Source organism: Drosophila melanogaster, chromosome 3L (genome assembly GCF_000001215.4).
Source record: "Drosophila melanogaster chromosome 3L".
NCBI classification, from domain to species: Eukaryota; Metazoa; Arthropoda; class Insecta; order Diptera; family Drosophilidae; genus Drosophila; species Drosophila melanogaster.
This window is the reverse complement of record NT_037436.4, coordinates 11,161,345-11,176,933: the sequence shown is the minus strand read 5'-3', so window position 1 is coordinate 11,176,933 and position 15,589 is coordinate 11,161,345. Positions and strand designations below refer to the sequence as shown.

At 45.3% G+C, this 15,589-nt stretch overlaps 5 protein-coding genes and 1 long non-coding RNA gene across 13 annotated transcripts in view; 2 read left to right on the top strand and 4 right to left on the bottom strand.

Annotated features, from left to right (window-relative positions):
• Positions 1-41: 41 nt before the first annotated feature.
• CG14142 (uncharacterized protein) lies at positions 42-3,420 on the bottom strand. 3 transcript variants are annotated; one of them, NM_140190.2, is made up of 8 exons: positions 3,303-3,420; positions 3,025-3,239; positions 2,786-2,954; positions 2,323-2,388; positions 2,178-2,248; positions 1,909-2,062; positions 1,775-1,846; positions 42-1,638 (listed from the first exon to the last, which is right to left on the bottom strand). In NM_140190.2, exons 1-8 carry the CDS (start codon positions 3,357-3,359, stop codon positions 1,099-1,101), a joined length of 1,344 nt encoding a protein of 447 aa, NP_648447.2. In that variant the 5' UTR covers positions 3,360-3,420; the 3' UTR covers positions 42-1,098. The 3 variants fall into 3 exon arrangements, with proteins under 3 accessions (NP_648447.2, NP_001163416.1, NP_001163415.1); NM_001169945.1 differs by having other exon boundaries at positions 1,909-2,248; NM_001169944.1 differs by having other exon boundaries at positions 1,909-2,388.
• A 1,102-nt stretch (positions 3,421-4,522) lies between these two features.
• Adck5 (aarF domain containing kinase 5) lies at positions 4,523-7,117 on the bottom strand. 2 transcript variants are annotated; one of them, NM_140189.3, is made up of 5 exons: positions 6,785-7,117; positions 5,888-6,724; positions 5,639-5,804; positions 5,226-5,572; positions 4,523-5,159 (listed from the first exon to the last, which is right to left on the bottom strand). In NM_140189.3, exons 1-5 carry the CDS (start codon positions 6,797-6,799, stop codon positions 4,851-4,853), a joined length of 1,674 nt encoding a protein of 557 aa, NP_648446.1. In that variant the 5' UTR covers positions 6,800-7,117; the 3' UTR covers positions 4,523-4,850. The 2 variants fall into 2 exon arrangements, with proteins under 2 accessions (NP_648446.1, NP_001261705.1); NM_001274776.1 differs by having other exon boundaries at positions 6,785-6,860.
• Positions 7,118-7,308: 191 nt separating this feature from the next.
• Positions 7,309-10,314, top strand: wls (wntless). Of its 2 annotated transcripts, NM_140188.4 has the most exons (3): positions 7,309-8,797; positions 9,020-9,115; positions 9,326-10,314. In NM_140188.4, the coding sequence occupies exons 1-3, from the start codon at positions 7,489-7,491 to the stop codon at positions 9,703-9,705; spliced, it is 1,785 nt and encodes a 594-aa protein (NP_648445.1). In that variant the 5' UTR covers positions 7,309-7,488; the 3' UTR covers positions 9,706-10,314. The 2 variants fall into 2 exon arrangements, with proteins under 2 accessions (NP_648445.1, NP_729681.1); NM_168450.3 differs by lacking the exon at positions 9,020-9,115.
• Alg10 (ALG10 alpha-1,2-glucosyltransferase) lies at positions 10,314-11,963 on the bottom strand. The gene is made up of 3 exons (NM_168449.2): positions 11,706-11,963; positions 11,178-11,648; positions 10,314-11,113 (listed from the first exon to the last, which is right to left on the bottom strand). Exons 1-3 carry the CDS (start codon positions 11,856-11,858, stop codon positions 10,388-10,390), a joined length of 1,350 nt encoding a protein of 449 aa, NP_729680.1. The 5' UTR covers positions 11,859-11,963; the 3' UTR covers positions 10,314-10,387.
• Positions 11,964-12,132: 169 nt separating this feature from the next.
• Positions 12,133-13,085, top strand: lncRNA:CR43989 (long non-coding RNA:CR43989). The gene has a single exon (NR_073923.1). It is a non-coding gene; the product is annotated as a long non-coding RNA:CR43989 (long non-coding RNA).
• The window catches only part of IRSp53 (Insulin receptor substrate 53 kDa), a 27,936-nt gene continuing 25,296 nt past the window's right edge, over positions 12,950-15,589 (bottom strand). Inside the window, exons 12-13 of one of the 4 annotated variants that reach the window (NM_001104113.2) lie at positions 13,446-13,547; positions 12,950-13,379 (exon numbers count right to left, since the gene is read on the bottom strand). In NM_001104113.2, the coding sequence (NP_001097583.2) occupies positions 13,511-13,547 (37 nt within the window). In that variant the 3' untranslated portion in view covers positions 12,950-13,379; positions 13,446-13,510. Of the gene's footprint in view, positions 15,463-15,589 lie in introns of all 4 variants that reach the window. The other 3 variants (NM_168448.3, NM_001104112.2, NM_001300098.1) reach the window with 3 other exon arrangements.

Below are 15,589 nucleotides of genomic sequence, written 5' to 3'. Positions count from 1 at the left end.
CCTTCATATAAAGAAATGTTACCAGTTTTTGGTTTTTTTTTAGGGGTTTACAAGTTCGTTTATTTGTAACATAATCTGGTTAGTATCGAAAATCGAAGCATGTTGGTGATCTACATAGATTTGGATAATATTATATCTTCTAGTGGCTTCAGGCGGCAGCATCAATCAACTGGTTTAGAGTCCTGCAGTCGCTCTTCTCGTAAAGGGAGGCCTCATCCAGGCAGATTTCTGATGGCTATGGCCACATTTCATAAATCTGCCTTTGCTCGTTCGGCATTAGATTAGATACTTTGAATATTTTACGTGTATTTACCATCGCCGTTTTTGGTTCGAGATTCGGAATTTCAACCGTTCGTATCTTTTTCAAATACCAATTCGAATTTTTCCATCGGAAAGATAGCAACAGTAGAATTCAACTAATCTTTGTGCTAGTTAAATTATAATCTGGTGCATCGTCTAACAAGCTTACAATATGTGGCACTAATCTTGTTAAGTGCTTAAATCTATACGTTTTCTGGGTCTTTTCAAAACCCTAACACTACGAATTAAAGATATATTGTATCCGATTTCTCTTATTATATTGGTAATATGCAAAAAGATTTAATAGAGATATTTAAAAATATTTAAACTCCGTTTTCTGGTTATATTATTTGATGTTCTTACTGGTTTTTGGAACTTACTTGTTTGGTTTGAGAATCAAGCAGTTGAAATTCTTTTTTGCATTGGTCATTCGCCAAGAAAGTCGATTTATATCATAGACCAAGAGACAACATGACAAGCTCACATGCTTAATAATTAATAAAAGGATTAAATTAAACAAAAATATATATAAAATAAATGTAGTACTAGTTCTTTGGTTTAAGTATCTGAGCTGTTAAAATTGATTTAATCTGATCCTAATTATTCACTTTCAAATTCAATTGGAAACGTATCCTATAGGCAAATAAATTTTTACTTTTAAAAAAATAAATGTTATTGATCTAATTTTGTAAATAAGAGACATCCATTTCTAATCACTTTGATGATATCTCTTGCGCTTAAATGTGAATCGTTCTGACTTTAGCAAAGGAGTTCCTAAAGCAAACTGGATTCTGCATTCTACTGTGTGGTACTAAAAAGATAACTCAACATCGATGGCTGCACGTGAAAGCTTATAGTTGCCTCTTCCCACTTGGTACGAATCAGACGCTGCAACGGCGTGTTGAGCGTCGACTCCTCCTTGGCGACCACATCGTTACCACCGCTAGCGCCACTAGCAGCACCACCAACACCGCCGCTAGCGCCACCCACACCGCCGCCGGCAGCAGCACCTCCTCCACCGGAAACGGTCGTTGGCGACGTTGCGCCCCCGCCATCCTCCTTTCCGGACATCGAGGTACTCTCCGGCGTGATTGGTTGCCGCTCCAACATGACCAATGCCTGCTCGTTGTACGTGCGATTGTCGATGGTCATCAGTATCTGATGACCGGAGCAGCTGTAGTAGTTAACATCGAAACGCGACTCCGCATGGTAATTGCGCAACAGATCCGGATTCTTGTTAAAGATCACGCCAAAGTGACCCGTGCAGCTGGTTATCCAAATGGGATAGTTGGGCGTCTTGAGTCGCGAGCCCGGCTGACGGGACTGATTAACTGCAGCCTTATATTTAATATATAATAAAAGATTTAATAGTAAATGCACATAGTAAATATATGGATATAATATATGTAGGAGAAATCGAAATTGAAATTTTGAAATAAGGTTTTTGAAAAATTCCAAAATTAATTCCACTTACGCTAGCTGACTCGATGTCCCAGAGCAGAAGACCAATCATGCATCGTTTAAGGACGCCGTATTGAGGAACCGCCTGAAAGAACCAAAGTAAACCCACTGCAGTTCAAGGAAAATCTTCCTAAATCCACTACCCACATAGCTACTCTCATCGCCCACATTTACAACACCATTATGAATATAGGGCGTGGCACGTCCCGTCAACAGCAGGGTGACAATCATCAGGGATCCCTCCTCGTGATTGCTCGACGTCAGGGGCGTGGATTTGGCGGAGTCCAGATCCGTTCGAACTCTGCAAAAACATTCGAAAGTATTCACCGCCGAGGGGTACAATTAAATGGAATATAAATGGTTATCTGGAACAGAGAATGGCATTTGCATGCACAGACACTTGGGCTCAATCTTACTTTCCCATGGATCGCGTGAGGACGGCGCTATATAGAAACAGCAGGGTGCCTGGGGTCTCCTCTTCTGTAAACTTTTAGGCATGTTAAGTGCAAACTGTTTGATCAAATGGCTGGGCAAGTAAGTAGTTAACTTTGTGGGTCTTACGTATTTAAAATTTCGCTTCAAAAAGTATTCCAACTCATCGTTGGGTGACAGCGTGAAAACATAGAGCTGCAAATGGTAATTTGATTAGGACTTTATAAGTTTAGCATCACATTTGGCTTCGCATATTCTCAATTAAACTGTTATAAAAATGGTTACCATATAAAAAGAAAGATTTCTTTTGTTTGATTTAATATAAGAAACCTAATTGATAAACATAATAAATCTATCTAATCCGCGAAAATGCTTAAAAATCAATATGTCGTCTATAAATTGAATTTCAATTGGGAAATTATTAAAAAGTATAAAATCCATATGTAATATTAAAATTTGTAAGTAATATCTTTTTACTATAAGTTTAATTCCTTTCAATTTCTGAATTAAAATGTGATATTTTTTTAAAATTTTTATCACGTATTGCTTTTATTAGATCAATAACGCTGACTTATGCAATTGTGGCACGTACCTTCTCGGTGACGGAATCATGAAAATAGCAGGCGCTGTGGTCCACGAACACCTCGTCCTCCGACGGCAGCACCATGGTGACCTTGCCCTTGTCCGAAATGGTGCGCAGTATCTCCAAGAGGGCGCAGAACAAGGCCTCCCTCTGCATATCGGCGGTGGCCAGGAGCGGGCTGAAATAAAAACACACACAAACACTCTGCAAAACCAAGTCGAAAAGCGGAAACGGAAATGGAAACGCACTCGGTAAGCGAAGCCACGCGACTGGTCTTCCGGGCGAAGAGCAGATACTTCAGGACGAATCCCTGGACGACGGACAAGAGACCACGTGTGGCATTCCGGGGCGAACGAAGACCGTAGGCCAGCTCCTCCTTGGGAGCACCAAACACAAAGGATGTCTGTAGCCATTCGGCTCGCATGGGAATTGCTGCCGTACCGAAAACCAAATTGCGCAGATCCTAAACGATGGCACAAAATCTACAGGATCACATTGAGTCCAAGTCCGGATAACTGCTAATTACCGTGGCCAATTCAGCGGTTATAGGCGTGCCGCCCTGCGTGATAAACTCTTTGTTCATTTTCGTTTTCTCTAATTAACTGCTGATTTCCGTTTCCGCTAGAGACCTTTGCTCCACTCTGCGACTCGTCGGCGAATGATTTCTCGTCGAGCACGGTTCCGGGCTCCAAGTCGAGCCTCAGAGGTGGAGGCTTTGGCAGACAGCTCCCAGGCATTTCACACTTCAGCATGGATTTTTAATTTCATATTTAGCCGTGGGCGCACGGGGCGTATGCGCAACTAAACAGAACCCTCTCAGGTGGCAGTTGGTTACAGTGGGATCATTTCGTTTTCATTTCATTATTACTTACTAAACAGAAAATATCAGTGCTAAGTTTATTCTTGCAGTTCAGCGCAGCAATAGCTAAAGTATTTTATAAAATGTTTTTCACAACTTAGAATGATTCTACCTTTTCTTTTTTTGTGGCCCACTGTGTTGGGTTTTAGGCTTAGGCTGAGAGGGTCGTTTGCTGTCTGTCAGTCAGCGAAAGTAACTTTAAATGAAATTGAATTGAATTTAGTTCTGTGTGCGGCACACGAAACTCGATGTATGTGGCACAATAAGTGAAAGTGTTACGGCGGGACGCGATGGAGACGAAGGCGGAGAAATGGGACATAGGACATGGGCTTGGCCATAGGTGGAGGTTACATTCAGCTTGAATCTGGCATGTTGCAGCCTGTCAGGGCGCTCCACACAACCGGAAATATGTAGTTGACGCCCATTTGTGCCTATTCCGAGGCAAAGGAACACCTGTACCCCGGAGCAGGTTGCGAGTGTGTGTGCATTACTGGGTGTTAATATTCCATTGATACACCGGAAAGGCATTCCAGGACCCACCGCAGTATGGCTCAGGCATTTTAAATTTAGACAGCACTCATGTTTCGGGCAGGCTACCCCCGATTGATTTGTTGAATTTTTGGGAGGGCCTAAATGGAAGTGAAAGTGGCCCAATAACTGGCTGATTGGCTGTCTGGCTGGTTATAACCTTGGGCAAGTCAGCGTCAATTTTATTAAAGTCCCAAACTGGCATGCACACAGCGACTTAACACCAGTGAATTGCCACATTTTCTTGGCTTGGTAAATCGAAAATGCCCCGTGGTATCCGAAGTGATCAGGTGCAGCCAAACTGTTGAAGGGTAATCTTCCCGCCTGTCAGTAAACTCTGCTGTTGACTGGCAGTCATTACAAGTGATTAGTAAATTTATTCAGAAATCCTACACCTTAATAGCCAATTAAAAGTAAAGCATCATAAAGGCATAAATACTTCGCTCATCGCTTTAGAATAAACATGTGTTTACATACTATAAAAACTACTCATTCTCTGTCATATTATAAAATAATTACATTCATATTGTCATGGTTCGACGGGATTTTCGCCCATCAAGTTGAACACATACAAGGTTACATATTTCTGAGAATAAGTTAGTGGAATAAAAATGATGTATACAACATTTACATAAAAATGTACATTTTGAACTTATGATTTAGACGTAAAGCAAACGGTTAGCGTACTTATTTCAACACATTCGGCTCCGGAGGTTGCATTATATCTTTCATTACGGTTCTCGCAGAGGCAGGAGCCCGACCCACTAGGTACAGGATGTTGAAGTACCAGTCGAGCAGATATAGCTTGAAGGCTGACAGAAACAGACAGTATTCGAAGTATATGCGTCCACTTAGCCAACGGATATATTGCACGGGAGACCTTCTATTGTGCTGCATATACAGGCATTTCTGGGCATATCGCGCCATGACCCGAGGACGATTCACCACGTCTCCATGCTGATGACTAATGGCACGCACTGTGTTCAGATTACGCACCTAGTTCAATAGGTAATTATGTATCTTGGCTGATAACAAGTATATGCATATAGCTACAAAACTTACCACGAACAACATGCTTCTGGGCATCTCCTTCAGGGTGCCCATGATGTGCTCGAAATTATTCCTGGCTATCTCCTGCATGTGATCGATGTCCTCCTGCGTCAGTTTGCCGCGTATGCCACCACCTCGATTCCGGATGGGCTGCTGGAAAAGCACTTCGGCGAAGCGCATGTAGTCACCGATACCGATCTTCTCGGCGGCGGCCTGCATCCGATTCTCTTGGCGCAGAACGGTGGCCTCCCAGAATTCGCAGAGTGGACCTCGCACATTTTGAGGCAGTTCTTCGTAAAGTCCATGATCCAGCAAGATGATGTCCGCACGCCCGTTTTTTCTATTTTTTCTCACAAAAACTTTAAAAAAAAGTGAGGATATTTAAATTAAAACATTTTAAGGGTAGTTTTCACTAGTTAACCCACTATTTCCTGGATGGGGATCGGCGTGCACGAAGCCAGTGTAGAAAATCTGTTCAGCAAAGGCCTCAAAGAGCTTCACATCGATGTCCTTTAAGCTGAGTTTTTCTTTTTCAATCGTCTTAAGATCGCTGATCTTGCATCCATCCATCCACTCAAGAGTGAGCACGCGCTAAGAAAAACCGATTGTTAATTTAAGCATCCAGTTAATCAATGAACAATATTTTCTAACTTCTAAAACTTATGAAAACTCACCGTTTTAGTATACGACCAATGCACCTTGGGAACGTGGACATAGCTGAACTTTTCCATATCCTTGGCGCAGCGTTCGGCATTTTGTCCCTCCTGCAAAAAGTTCAGCTCCAGCACCAGGTTCTTACGCAGGTCATTCAAGATCCATCCAAAGTTGTAGTCCTTAAAGAAGAACTCGACAATGTCCTGAAGAAAGATGATGGTGCCTAGGTCGCTGATGAATCTCTTCTGCAGATCGTTGTATTGCACCTTGACGGCCACCTGCTCGCCGCTGGGCAGCCTGGCTTTGAAAACCTGCGCCAAGCTGGCGGCCGCCACGGGCTGATAGTCGAACTCCTGGTATATCTCCTCGGGCAACTGGCCAAAATCCTTGCGAAAGACCTTCTGAACATCAGCTTGAGTGGTGGGCAGACATCTATCCTGCAGCAGGGACAGCGTGCTGGTGTATTCCACGGGCAGAATGTCATTGATGGCCGCGAATCCCTGGCCCACCTTGATGTACAGACCGCCGTTGAGCAGGCACGTCTCCAGCAGACGCTCGGCACTCTTCTTGTGGAGCAGCTTCACCTTTGTTTCGTACTCCGGATCGTTCTCGTCCAGCCGCAGATAGTCAGCGGCTATCAATCCGGCTGTTTTTAAGGATCGTACAAATCGCACGGAGGCGCCGCAGTAGGTGAAGTCATTTACTATCCCATCGTAAGCCAGGCCACCTGCGCCGGCTGCCAAAAGACTAAATCGCAATACAGGACGACCGCCTTTCTGGACATTCGCCTCTCGCAGGCCATTGAGTGCTCTTTTGCCTCGAATCCGTGTTCCGAGGCTCAGCAACTGCCGCACACGCTAAGATTTTAGAATGTATTCTCTGCGATTAATAATGGACCTCAGCGTTGTAGCACTCACCTGGAGAGGTCGCATTTTCTGTCCGCCCGCTGCAAAGTTCACCCAATGTTTACTCTTTGGACACCTGTCGCAATATCAGCTGGAAAGGCCGAACAGCTGTTTGTAGACCCGCCGTGATGATAACAACAGCGCGATGATGGGGCAACATCGTCATCGTCACCCGCTCATTTGGTTTCCGTTTCCGCGGTTTTAGAATTTCAAGTGTATTCGATTTACTAACTGCTTGAAAAGTGTCATTCAAAAATACGAAAAGCACTCTTTTCATAGAAGAGCATTTGTTTCTGTAAACTTCCGCTTTACACTAGATTACGCAGCTCAAATTTGTTGCAATTGACTGATTTTATGTCTAAATAATAGTTCATATTCCAAAAAAGCACCATAAGCTAAATAAAATTAACAATCATTCATTAACATTTCACTAAACCGTTATTTTGGTTGACAAAACTAAATAAACTAAACATATACTGATGTTGGTATTTTGTTTAAGTACCGAAATCGTGTCTTTTTCAATCATCCGCGCAAGGTCACACTGCTTTGTTGATTCTTGATTAGGTTCTGCATTTTTTCTGTTTGCGGCGGCGGCGGCGCGTTTGAAGTATTGTTTTCAAGTGCAGCAGATTGTTTACTTTACGCCCACCCAACTGTGTAAACAAATTCAGCGCAGGGCAGTAAACCAGTGAGCTCCAAACCTTCGAGCAACCAAGATGTCGGGCACCATACTGGAGAACCTGAGTGGCCGCAAGCTGTCCATATTGGTGGCCACTTTGCTGCTCTGCCAGGTGTTGTGCTTCCTGCTGGGCGGTCTGTATGCCCCCCTGCCCGCCGGCCATGTCACCGTGCTGGGATCGCTGTGCCGCGAGGATCACGCCCGCCAGAATGACACCAGTTTCCTGCTGTACTCACGCGGTGCAGGAGCCTGCATCCCAGTGACGCGAGAGGAGGTGGAGCAGGATTCAACAAAGATGGCCAATGAGTTGGTGCACGTTTTCCAGATGCCGCTGCCTCGTGACCTGCGCGACCTGGACTACTCCCGTTGGCAGCAGAATCTGATCGGTGTGCTACAGGTGGAGTTCGGCTATGATTCCTCGTCGGAGCTAAGGGAACCGCCCAGGGAACTTCAGTTGACAATCGACATGCGTCTGGCGTACCGAAATAAGGGGGATCCGGACAACGGCTGGAAGTTGTACGCCCACGGCGTCGAGCATCGCTACCTGGATTGTGTCACTTCTCATGTGGGTCCCACAGAAACGCTGTACTCATGCGACATGATACCGCTTTTCGAATTGGGCGCATTGCACCACAGCTTCTATCTGCTGAACTTGCGTTTCCCGCTGGACACACCGAGCCAAATGAACCTGCAGTTCGGCCATATGCACGATCTCACGCTGACAGCTATTCATCAGAACGGAGGATTCACACAGATTTGGCTGTTGCTTAAGACAATGCTGTTTCCATTCGTAGTGGGCATCATGATATGGTTCTGGAGGCGAGTGCATCTGCTGCAACGATCCCCCGCCCTGCTGGAGTATATGCTTATCTATTTGGGAGCCGCTCTGACCTTCCTCAATCTACCGCTGGAGTACTTGTCGCTGGTCTACGAGATGCCGTACATGCTGCTGCTAAGTGATATTCGCCAAGGCATCTTTTATGCCATGCTGCTCACTTTCTGGCTGGTCTTCGCCGGTGAACACATGCTCATTCAGGATGCTCCGAACAAGTCGACCATTCGCTCGCGTTACTGGAAACATCTCTCGGCCGTCGTCGTGGGCTGCATCTCGCTGTTCGTCTTCGACATCTGCGAAAGGGGCGTGCAGCTACGCAATCCATTCTACTCGATCTGGACAACGCCGCTGGGCGCTAAGGTGGCCATGACTTTCATTGTTCTGGCCGGAGTTTCGGCAGCCATTTATTTCCTCTTTCTGTGCTACATGATATGGAAGGTGTTTAGGAATATTGGCGACAAGCGCACCTCGCTGCCTTCGATGTCCCAGGCGCGACGACTCCATTATGAAGGTAAGATATCCATTTTCAAGTCCAATGGTTATTCAGATTAAACCATTATACGATTTAGACATTGAAACATGCTCGAAAACCCATTTGATTGAATTATTTAAAAATTCTTTAACCAAAAATATCTCATACATTATTCGTGTCAATATGCGTCTCCCATACTTAAATTTCATATCTTAATTAGTTTTGCGGGACACCCTTGTTTATTTTGAAACGTTTTTTCAGTTCCTTTAGACCAGAAAGTTGAAGATTGGGCCGGAATCGTATATTTTTACACAAAAGCTTTTTTTTTTCAATTGCATAAGGCAAATGAAAGTAAAGGTATGACAAAATAATTTTAACTATGATTCAATGTTGTATCCAGAAGCTCCACTGAAATAATACCGCGTTTTGCAAACTAATAAGTTCCAAATTTATTCACATCAGCCGATGTAAATTAGCATAAACAATAAATTGAATGAAGCTTTTTAGTATGCTAATATTAAAATCCAGTTTTAATAAGTTTAAATCTTAATTATGTCTAAATTTCAGGTCTTATCTATCGCTTCAAGTTTTTGATGCTGGCCACCCTTGTATGTGCAGCTCTGACCGTCGCCGGCTTCATTATGGGCCAAATGGCCGAGGGCCAGTGGGACTGGAACGACAATGTGGCAATTCAGCCAACTTCCGCCTTCCTGACCGGCGTCTACGGCATGTGGAACATCTATATCTTCGCCCTGCTCATCCTGTACGCGCCCAGTCACAAGCAATGGCCGACAATGCACCACAGTGACGAGACCACACAGTCGAATGAGAATATAGTTGCCTCAGCAGCCAGCGAGGAGATCGAGTTCAGTCACCTGCCATCGGACTCCAATCCCAGCGAGATCTCCTCACTCACCTCGTTCACACGCAAGGTGGCCTTCGATTAGGCGGAAGGACTCGAATTATTGTTTTCTAAAGGGTTGTGTGCCAAACTGAGATCACAATTTGGCCTGCAGCCGCAACGCTTAAAGTGTGTGCTCATTTAATTACCATAGTCAGTAGCATTTCTTGCCTAGTTTTGCATTCTGTGCATTCGACAACGCGATCAGCATTATTACTTATCATTAACATATAGATTGTCTAGTTTTTCACAGCATGCTCAAAGTGTACGATTTTATCAAATGTATTTTTATGTATGCGCCTCGGCAGTATTATCTATTGATGTCCAATTGTGCTAGCTTGTAAGTTTTAACATATATTATCAAATAACATTTTATACGTGTAATAACGTTCAAGGGTGGTCCCATTTTTTTTGCTGAACAACATCTTGCCTCGGAAACTATATGTTTAACATTGAGATGAATTAAAAATCGAATAGTGTATTAAAATGATATTATTCATATAGTTTCAAGTGCCAAATTGTCGACAGATTAAAAAAGAACTCATACTTACCACCCTATAATATTTATCCAGAGGACTCTGCCCAGATTTTAAAACTAAAAACGTAGAGCAATTTTGTATTCAAGTAGCAATGCATCGAATAAAAAGCAATATTGAAAATGTCGAACTGTTTTATTTCATAAATGCCCAAGACGTTATTGAATTGTTAAGGAATGCCGTTTAAAGGAACTACCATATGATCCTTTGAGGAGTGCGGTAGTTTTTCCAGTAGAACTCCTTTGTAAAGTACACGTAAAACGTGGCCACATTGAGCAGCAGATGAGCTCCGAGCTCCAGCCACTCGGCGTAACCCTTGCGAGTGTGCCGTGTGTTGAGTCGAAACAGAATGTACGGCACCAGGAAGTAGCGCAGCTCCAGGAGTCGCTGGAAGCACAGCACCAGGAATAGACTAAGTGGAAACATTAACTTAAAGCTTTCCGGCATGTGACGTAGTCCGCAAAAGAGTACGCAAATCGAGAGCAGATAAGCGGGCGCCATGGCGTAGCGGAACCACCAGAACCGTCCATAAAGTCGGCTCCATATATAGAATGTATAGTGTCTGTTGTCAGCCAGCAGGTAGGGATGCACTTCGGTGTTTAGGTGCACCACCACCAGTATGAGCAGCAATGCCAATAGGGACAGCACGCGATTCCTGCGTATTAATTCTGCTGCCGGACGAAACTGACGTATGGTGTTGGATATCCCAAAGCCAGCCGCAAAGATGGCGAAGTAGAATAGCTGCGGCACATGCAAACTGGCCTCGTGGGCACTCTTGTCGCCCACCACAATGGAACCATTGATGAAGAGGAATCCCACGAACGGCAGAATGATCGAAGCGTAGAAACAGCACTTGGCCAAGATGCTCAGGATGCAATTGCACAGCAATTGGGGGCTGCTAACGAGTTGAAGCCACAACTGAAAAATCACAAAAGTTTTAATGCTTATGCCAGTATACCAGGTGTACAAGACAATGCCCCACCTCTTTGCCCATCAGTCGAACATTTTCCTTGGGAACGCGCCCAGTGCGGGCGCATTGATTGACCAACGTGTCCAGCACAGTCATTCCGGTGGCCATGCATACCCACACGATATTCGTCTGGCGCATAAGCACACTGGCAGCCCCAAAGACCGCCGCCGGCAGGTGCGCCTCCTGCTGCCAATAGTTGTAGAACAGAAGCACCATGGTCAGCGACAAGGTGTCCGTGTAGTAAAGGTGGCTAAAGAAGTAGAGCGGCGGAAGCACGGACATGGTGATAGCCTCATGGGCGGCATATGAGTTGCCACCCGAGCCGGCCAGGATGCGCCGTCTGATCTTGTAGAGCAGCAGAATATTGATGCCGGCACCTGCTAGGCTGAGCATCCTCAGGCCCGTCACCGTGCACAGACTTAGGGGATTCAGGAGCAGGGCGATCAGATAGAGGCCCGGAAATGTTGTTATCTTGGGATCCCACTGTAAGGAAACTGGTTACGATCTCCTTGGTCAAATTAGTAGTAATCCCTCATTTACCACATCGAATTCCTTGCGGCAAAAGGCCAATCCCTGCGGAATGTGGAACTCCTCGTCGATTACATAGTCCGATGTGCCATTCACCCGCAGGAAAAGTGGCAGCGAGTACAGCACAAAGCCCACGGGCAGGATTAGTTTCCAGGACCCATTCATGGTAGGCGATCCTTTTGAGCCGACGCCTTCCAAACGAGAATGCTCCAATTGGATTTGTTTATTTTTGGACTCAACCAGCCGGCAACGCGTGGAAATGGACTAACGCCTGGCTTGACATTAAAAAAAAATACTCAACTAAAATACCACAACATTCAATTGAGGTATGTTTGTAAGTATGTTTAAAGTTTAAACTTATCGAGCTGAAATTATTACGTCGAAGGAAGTATTCGTTTGTACAAGAATATGGTCTGGGCCCTTGGTTATCGTTTGTTTAATTTATAAAAGTGTCTCGAGATGCCTCGCCAGCTATCACTGCTGGATCTAAACAATGACTGTTTGGCCAGCATTTTGAGATTCTTACCCGCAGAGGATCACTTGCACTTTGCACACACTTGCACCCGTTTGCGAAATGTCTTCACGGATTGCGGAAGGAGTCTTTACAGGAGTGTAAAGCTCACTGGATCCCGGTAGGAGCTACTCTTAATGCGAGTAGTTGGGCATCTGGTGAAGGATCTGTGCTTGCCATCGAACTGGAATGCCCATGTAGATTGGCTTAGCAAAACCATCAACTGCCTAGCCAAGCTGGAGAACGTTACTCTGAACTTTGACCATTTTCCAACAATTCACTCGACAGAAGCCATTTTTTGGACTCTGGAAAAGCTGCCCAACCTAAGAGGAATCAGAGTAGTGCAAAACAGTGCTTTCCACAACGTCTACAACAGGGCTCATGCACAAATGTGGATACCAAATTCCTATACGAACTCTGAGAAACTTCTGGGGACTATTCAAAAAAGCAATCCCACCCGACACATGATTGGGTGGTTATTAATCCAATACCGGTCAAAGGCCCTAGCAAACAGGTGATTCTTTTTCTCACCAATGAATTCGCGACACAAATCGATCGAGCTCGTGGAACCCTAAGTCTTGGCTTAAACTTTGTTCACCCAAGGATTTATGCCAGGGGTGCAGTGTCGGGTGGAAATAGGGACATTCAAATGTAGACCATTCTTGGTTTTCAACTTATCTAATACTTATCTAATACTATTCCAAACTTTAGTTCAATGTCCCACCCAGATGCCAGTACAATAGTTAACTTTATAAGGTTTATTAATCTTTAGGTATTGGAATATACACTTCGAACTTTAACATATAAGTACATACAAACAGAATGTTTAACAAACAGTACGACTTAATGACTACCAAATATCCAGGCCAAGAAGCAACTGGAGAATCTAAGTGACAATGCCTTTAAGTGGTATGGAATGGTACATATATAAAAAGTGTGATTTGTATAGATTGCGTTCGTTTGTGTTTGATGTGAATAAGAGTGTGGTGTGGTGTGGTGTGGTGTGGTGGGGCTGGAGCTGGAGCTTTCGGTTCATCCGGCAACCGACGACTGGTCACAGGGAAAACTCCACCTTCCGCTGTCGTTGCTACTTGTTCACACTCCGATAGATCATCGGTGCCGATCGGTCGTTGGTCTTGGTATGTCGCAACTTGACCGTGGCGAACTGGGAGGCTCTGCAAAAGATCAATGATGTGTCCAATTGAGGAATGCGATCCCCAATCCTTGGGACCACTACTTACGGCTGGAAATACAACCGAATTCGGGGAATGGTGGGGCTAGCTGGGATACACGGGCTCGCTACAGGTCAGTAATCTATGGAATAGTTGCGATATATACCGCGACTGCTAAAAACCAATTGACATTTATGCATTATTCCGGCTAATCAGTGGCGAAATAAGGTTTGAGCTTAATCTTAAACAAAATACATTTAATGATATGCATGCAGGCACCGAAGCTCAAAGGATTGAATGTTCAATGGGGAGGTCCTTGTTCTCTAAAGTTACCTCTGGCATGTACAGAAATGGATTGACATTTTTCCATTGCCATCGTGGCTTGTCGTTGGCAAACACAAAATTGCAATAGCTTTTAAGAGTAATATATAAGATATGTACATAAAACGAACAAAACAGAATTTGCCTTAGACTAAGAAATTATACAGGGTAAATAATGCTTAATTCGAAGGAAGGAGGAGACAAGGCGAACTGGAAAAGGTTTGGGATGCTGGGGATCACTCTTACGTAAGTTATCCTTTCCCCAGCCGCACTTTCCCTCCACTTTCACACTCCCTCTCTCTCTCTCTCTGCGCATTTTCTTATCCGGTAAGAAGACGGCGAAATTATTGTATTATTTCATACACGCACCGATCCCTAATCTTTTCATTACTTCAGCTTGGCACTAGCCGACTTCTGGCCATGCTGTTCCTGATCCCAGAAGTCGTACCATGGTCCGTAGCTCTTGTTTCCGGCCAAACCCTTTGAGTTCCGCTCCAAGGTGGCGCTGCTGTTGCCGATGTTATTGCCAGCGGAGGTGGAGGACTTGAGCAGGCGTGTTCGCGGCAGAATGGTAGCCGTCGGAGCTCCCGAACTGGCCGTCGAATTGCGGGTCAGTGTGCTGTCCTGGTCCTTGGAGGAGCTCTTTTTCAGCGTATTGGTCGCCATTTGCTGATGCTGCTGCTGGTGATGGCGCCGCATCTTGTCGTCCTTGCGCACCAGGTGATCATTGATTACGATGCAATCGTAGGGATCGGAACTAGTCGACTTGAGTTCCGCATCGGAATCCTCCTCGTCCTCGCTGGTATAATACTGCTTGAGTATGTCCTGTCGCTTCACCGTCTTCATGACCAGTCCATGGCCGTGACTGTTGTTCTTGCCCTCGCCGTCAAAGAAGTTGTTCACATCGCTGAGCTTCAGGGTACCGTGCTCATCGCTTTCACCCTCATCCGTGGATTGTGGAAACTGCTGCTGCTGCTGCTGCTGCTGGTTGCTTTTGGTGCGACTCAAAGTCAGGGATTTGTGCTGGGATCCGGTGCCGGAAACCTGTTTGTCTAACTTTCGATGTTGCTGCTGCTGATCCTGCGACTGACCACGTCGCATGGTGCTCATACGCTCCGCCTCCGTTGGCTCCTCAATGTCAATCTCAATGGTCTTCATGATTTTCATGCGGGATTTGGGAGTATAGCTGCTCCTGTGCTGCTGCGCCTGTTGCTGCTGATGTTGCTGATGTTGCTGATGCTGCTGCGTCTGCTGCTGCAGTGGCGGTTGCTGTGGACTCACTCCGTAGATATTCTCATCCTCATCTCCATACAATTCAGTGCTGGTCAGGCTGTCCTTTCGTTCGCGCTTCTCCTGCGAGGAACTGGAGTTATGCGACTTGGTCAGTGTACCATTGCGATCCTCCTCCAAACGCCGCTCCAAGTCATCCCGATCGCGCATCTCCTCCAGATTTGGAGCCGCCACCAGGTCGCGGTGTTGCCACAATGACATGCCGGCCAGTATATCTTCGCCATTGCGTCCGCCGCCAAATTTCCAGAACGATTTGGTGCGCTTCAGACCGGCGCTGGAAGCCTGAAGAATCTCGTCATCGGAGGCAATAAGATCGTATCGCATCTTTCCCACTCCTCCGCTCTGCCGGCTCAGCCGATGCAGGCTCTTGTCGTCGATCTGACTATCGACGCTATTCCGGAAGTTCCGGTTCAACGTCCACGAGGCCACATCCCTCGGCACCGTGTTGGTATGCGAATTGGTGTCCGCCCGGCGTCTTTTTATTTATTTTTTTATTTTTTATTTCGGATTCGTGTCGCATAGTTTGAAGTGTTTTTTTTTTTTTTGAAGGTGTGTGGTTTCAAAGTGTTTGAGTGTGTGTTGTGGGTGCATATTTGGTTGGT

Coding starts and splice junctions, on each gene's coding strand:
- Adck5 (NM_140189.3), bottom strand. Junction 5,805..5,887: donor ATTGGTCGTATACTAAAACG/GTGAGTTTTCAT, acceptor GGTTTTTCTTAG/CGCGTGCTCACTCTTGAGTG. Junction 5,160..5,225: donor CCAGAAGCATGTTGTTCGTG/GTAAGTTTTGTA, acceptor CTATTGAACTAG/GTGCGTAATCTGAACACAGT.
- wls (NM_140188.4), top strand. CDS start 7,489: ATGTCGGGCACCATACTGGAGAACCTGAGTGGCCGCAAGCTGTCCATA. Junction 8,798..9,019: donor GCGACGACTCCATTATGAAG/GTAAGATATCCA, acceptor ACGTTTTTTCAG/TTCCTTTAGACCAGAAAGTT. Junction 9,116..9,325: donor TAAGGCAAATGAAAGTAAAG/GTATGACAAAAT, acceptor TCTAAATTTCAG/GTCTTATCTATCGCTTCAAG.
- Alg10 (NM_168449.2), bottom strand. CDS start 11,858: ATGAATGGGTCCTGGAAACTAATCCTGCCCGTGGGCTTTGTGCTGTAC. Junction 11,649..11,705: donor GCCGCAAGGAATTCGATGTG/GTAAATGAGGGA, acceptor GTTTCCTTACAG/TGGGATCCCAAGATAACAAC. Junction 11,114..11,177: donor TTCGACTGATGGGCAAAGAG/GTGGGGCATTGT, acceptor GTGATTTTTCAG/TTGTGGCTTCAACTCGTTAG.
- CG14142 (NM_140190.2), bottom strand. CDS start 3,359: ATGAACAAAGAGTTTATCACGCAGGGCGGCACGCCTATAACCGCTGAA. Junction 2,249..2,322: donor TGAAGCGAAATTTTAAATAC/GTAAGACCCACA, acceptor CATGCCTAAAAG/TTTACAGAAGAGGAGACCCC. Junction 2,063..2,177: donor CTCACGCGATCCATGGGAAA/GTAAGATTGAGC, acceptor ATGTTTTTGCAG/AGTTCGAACGGATCTGGACT.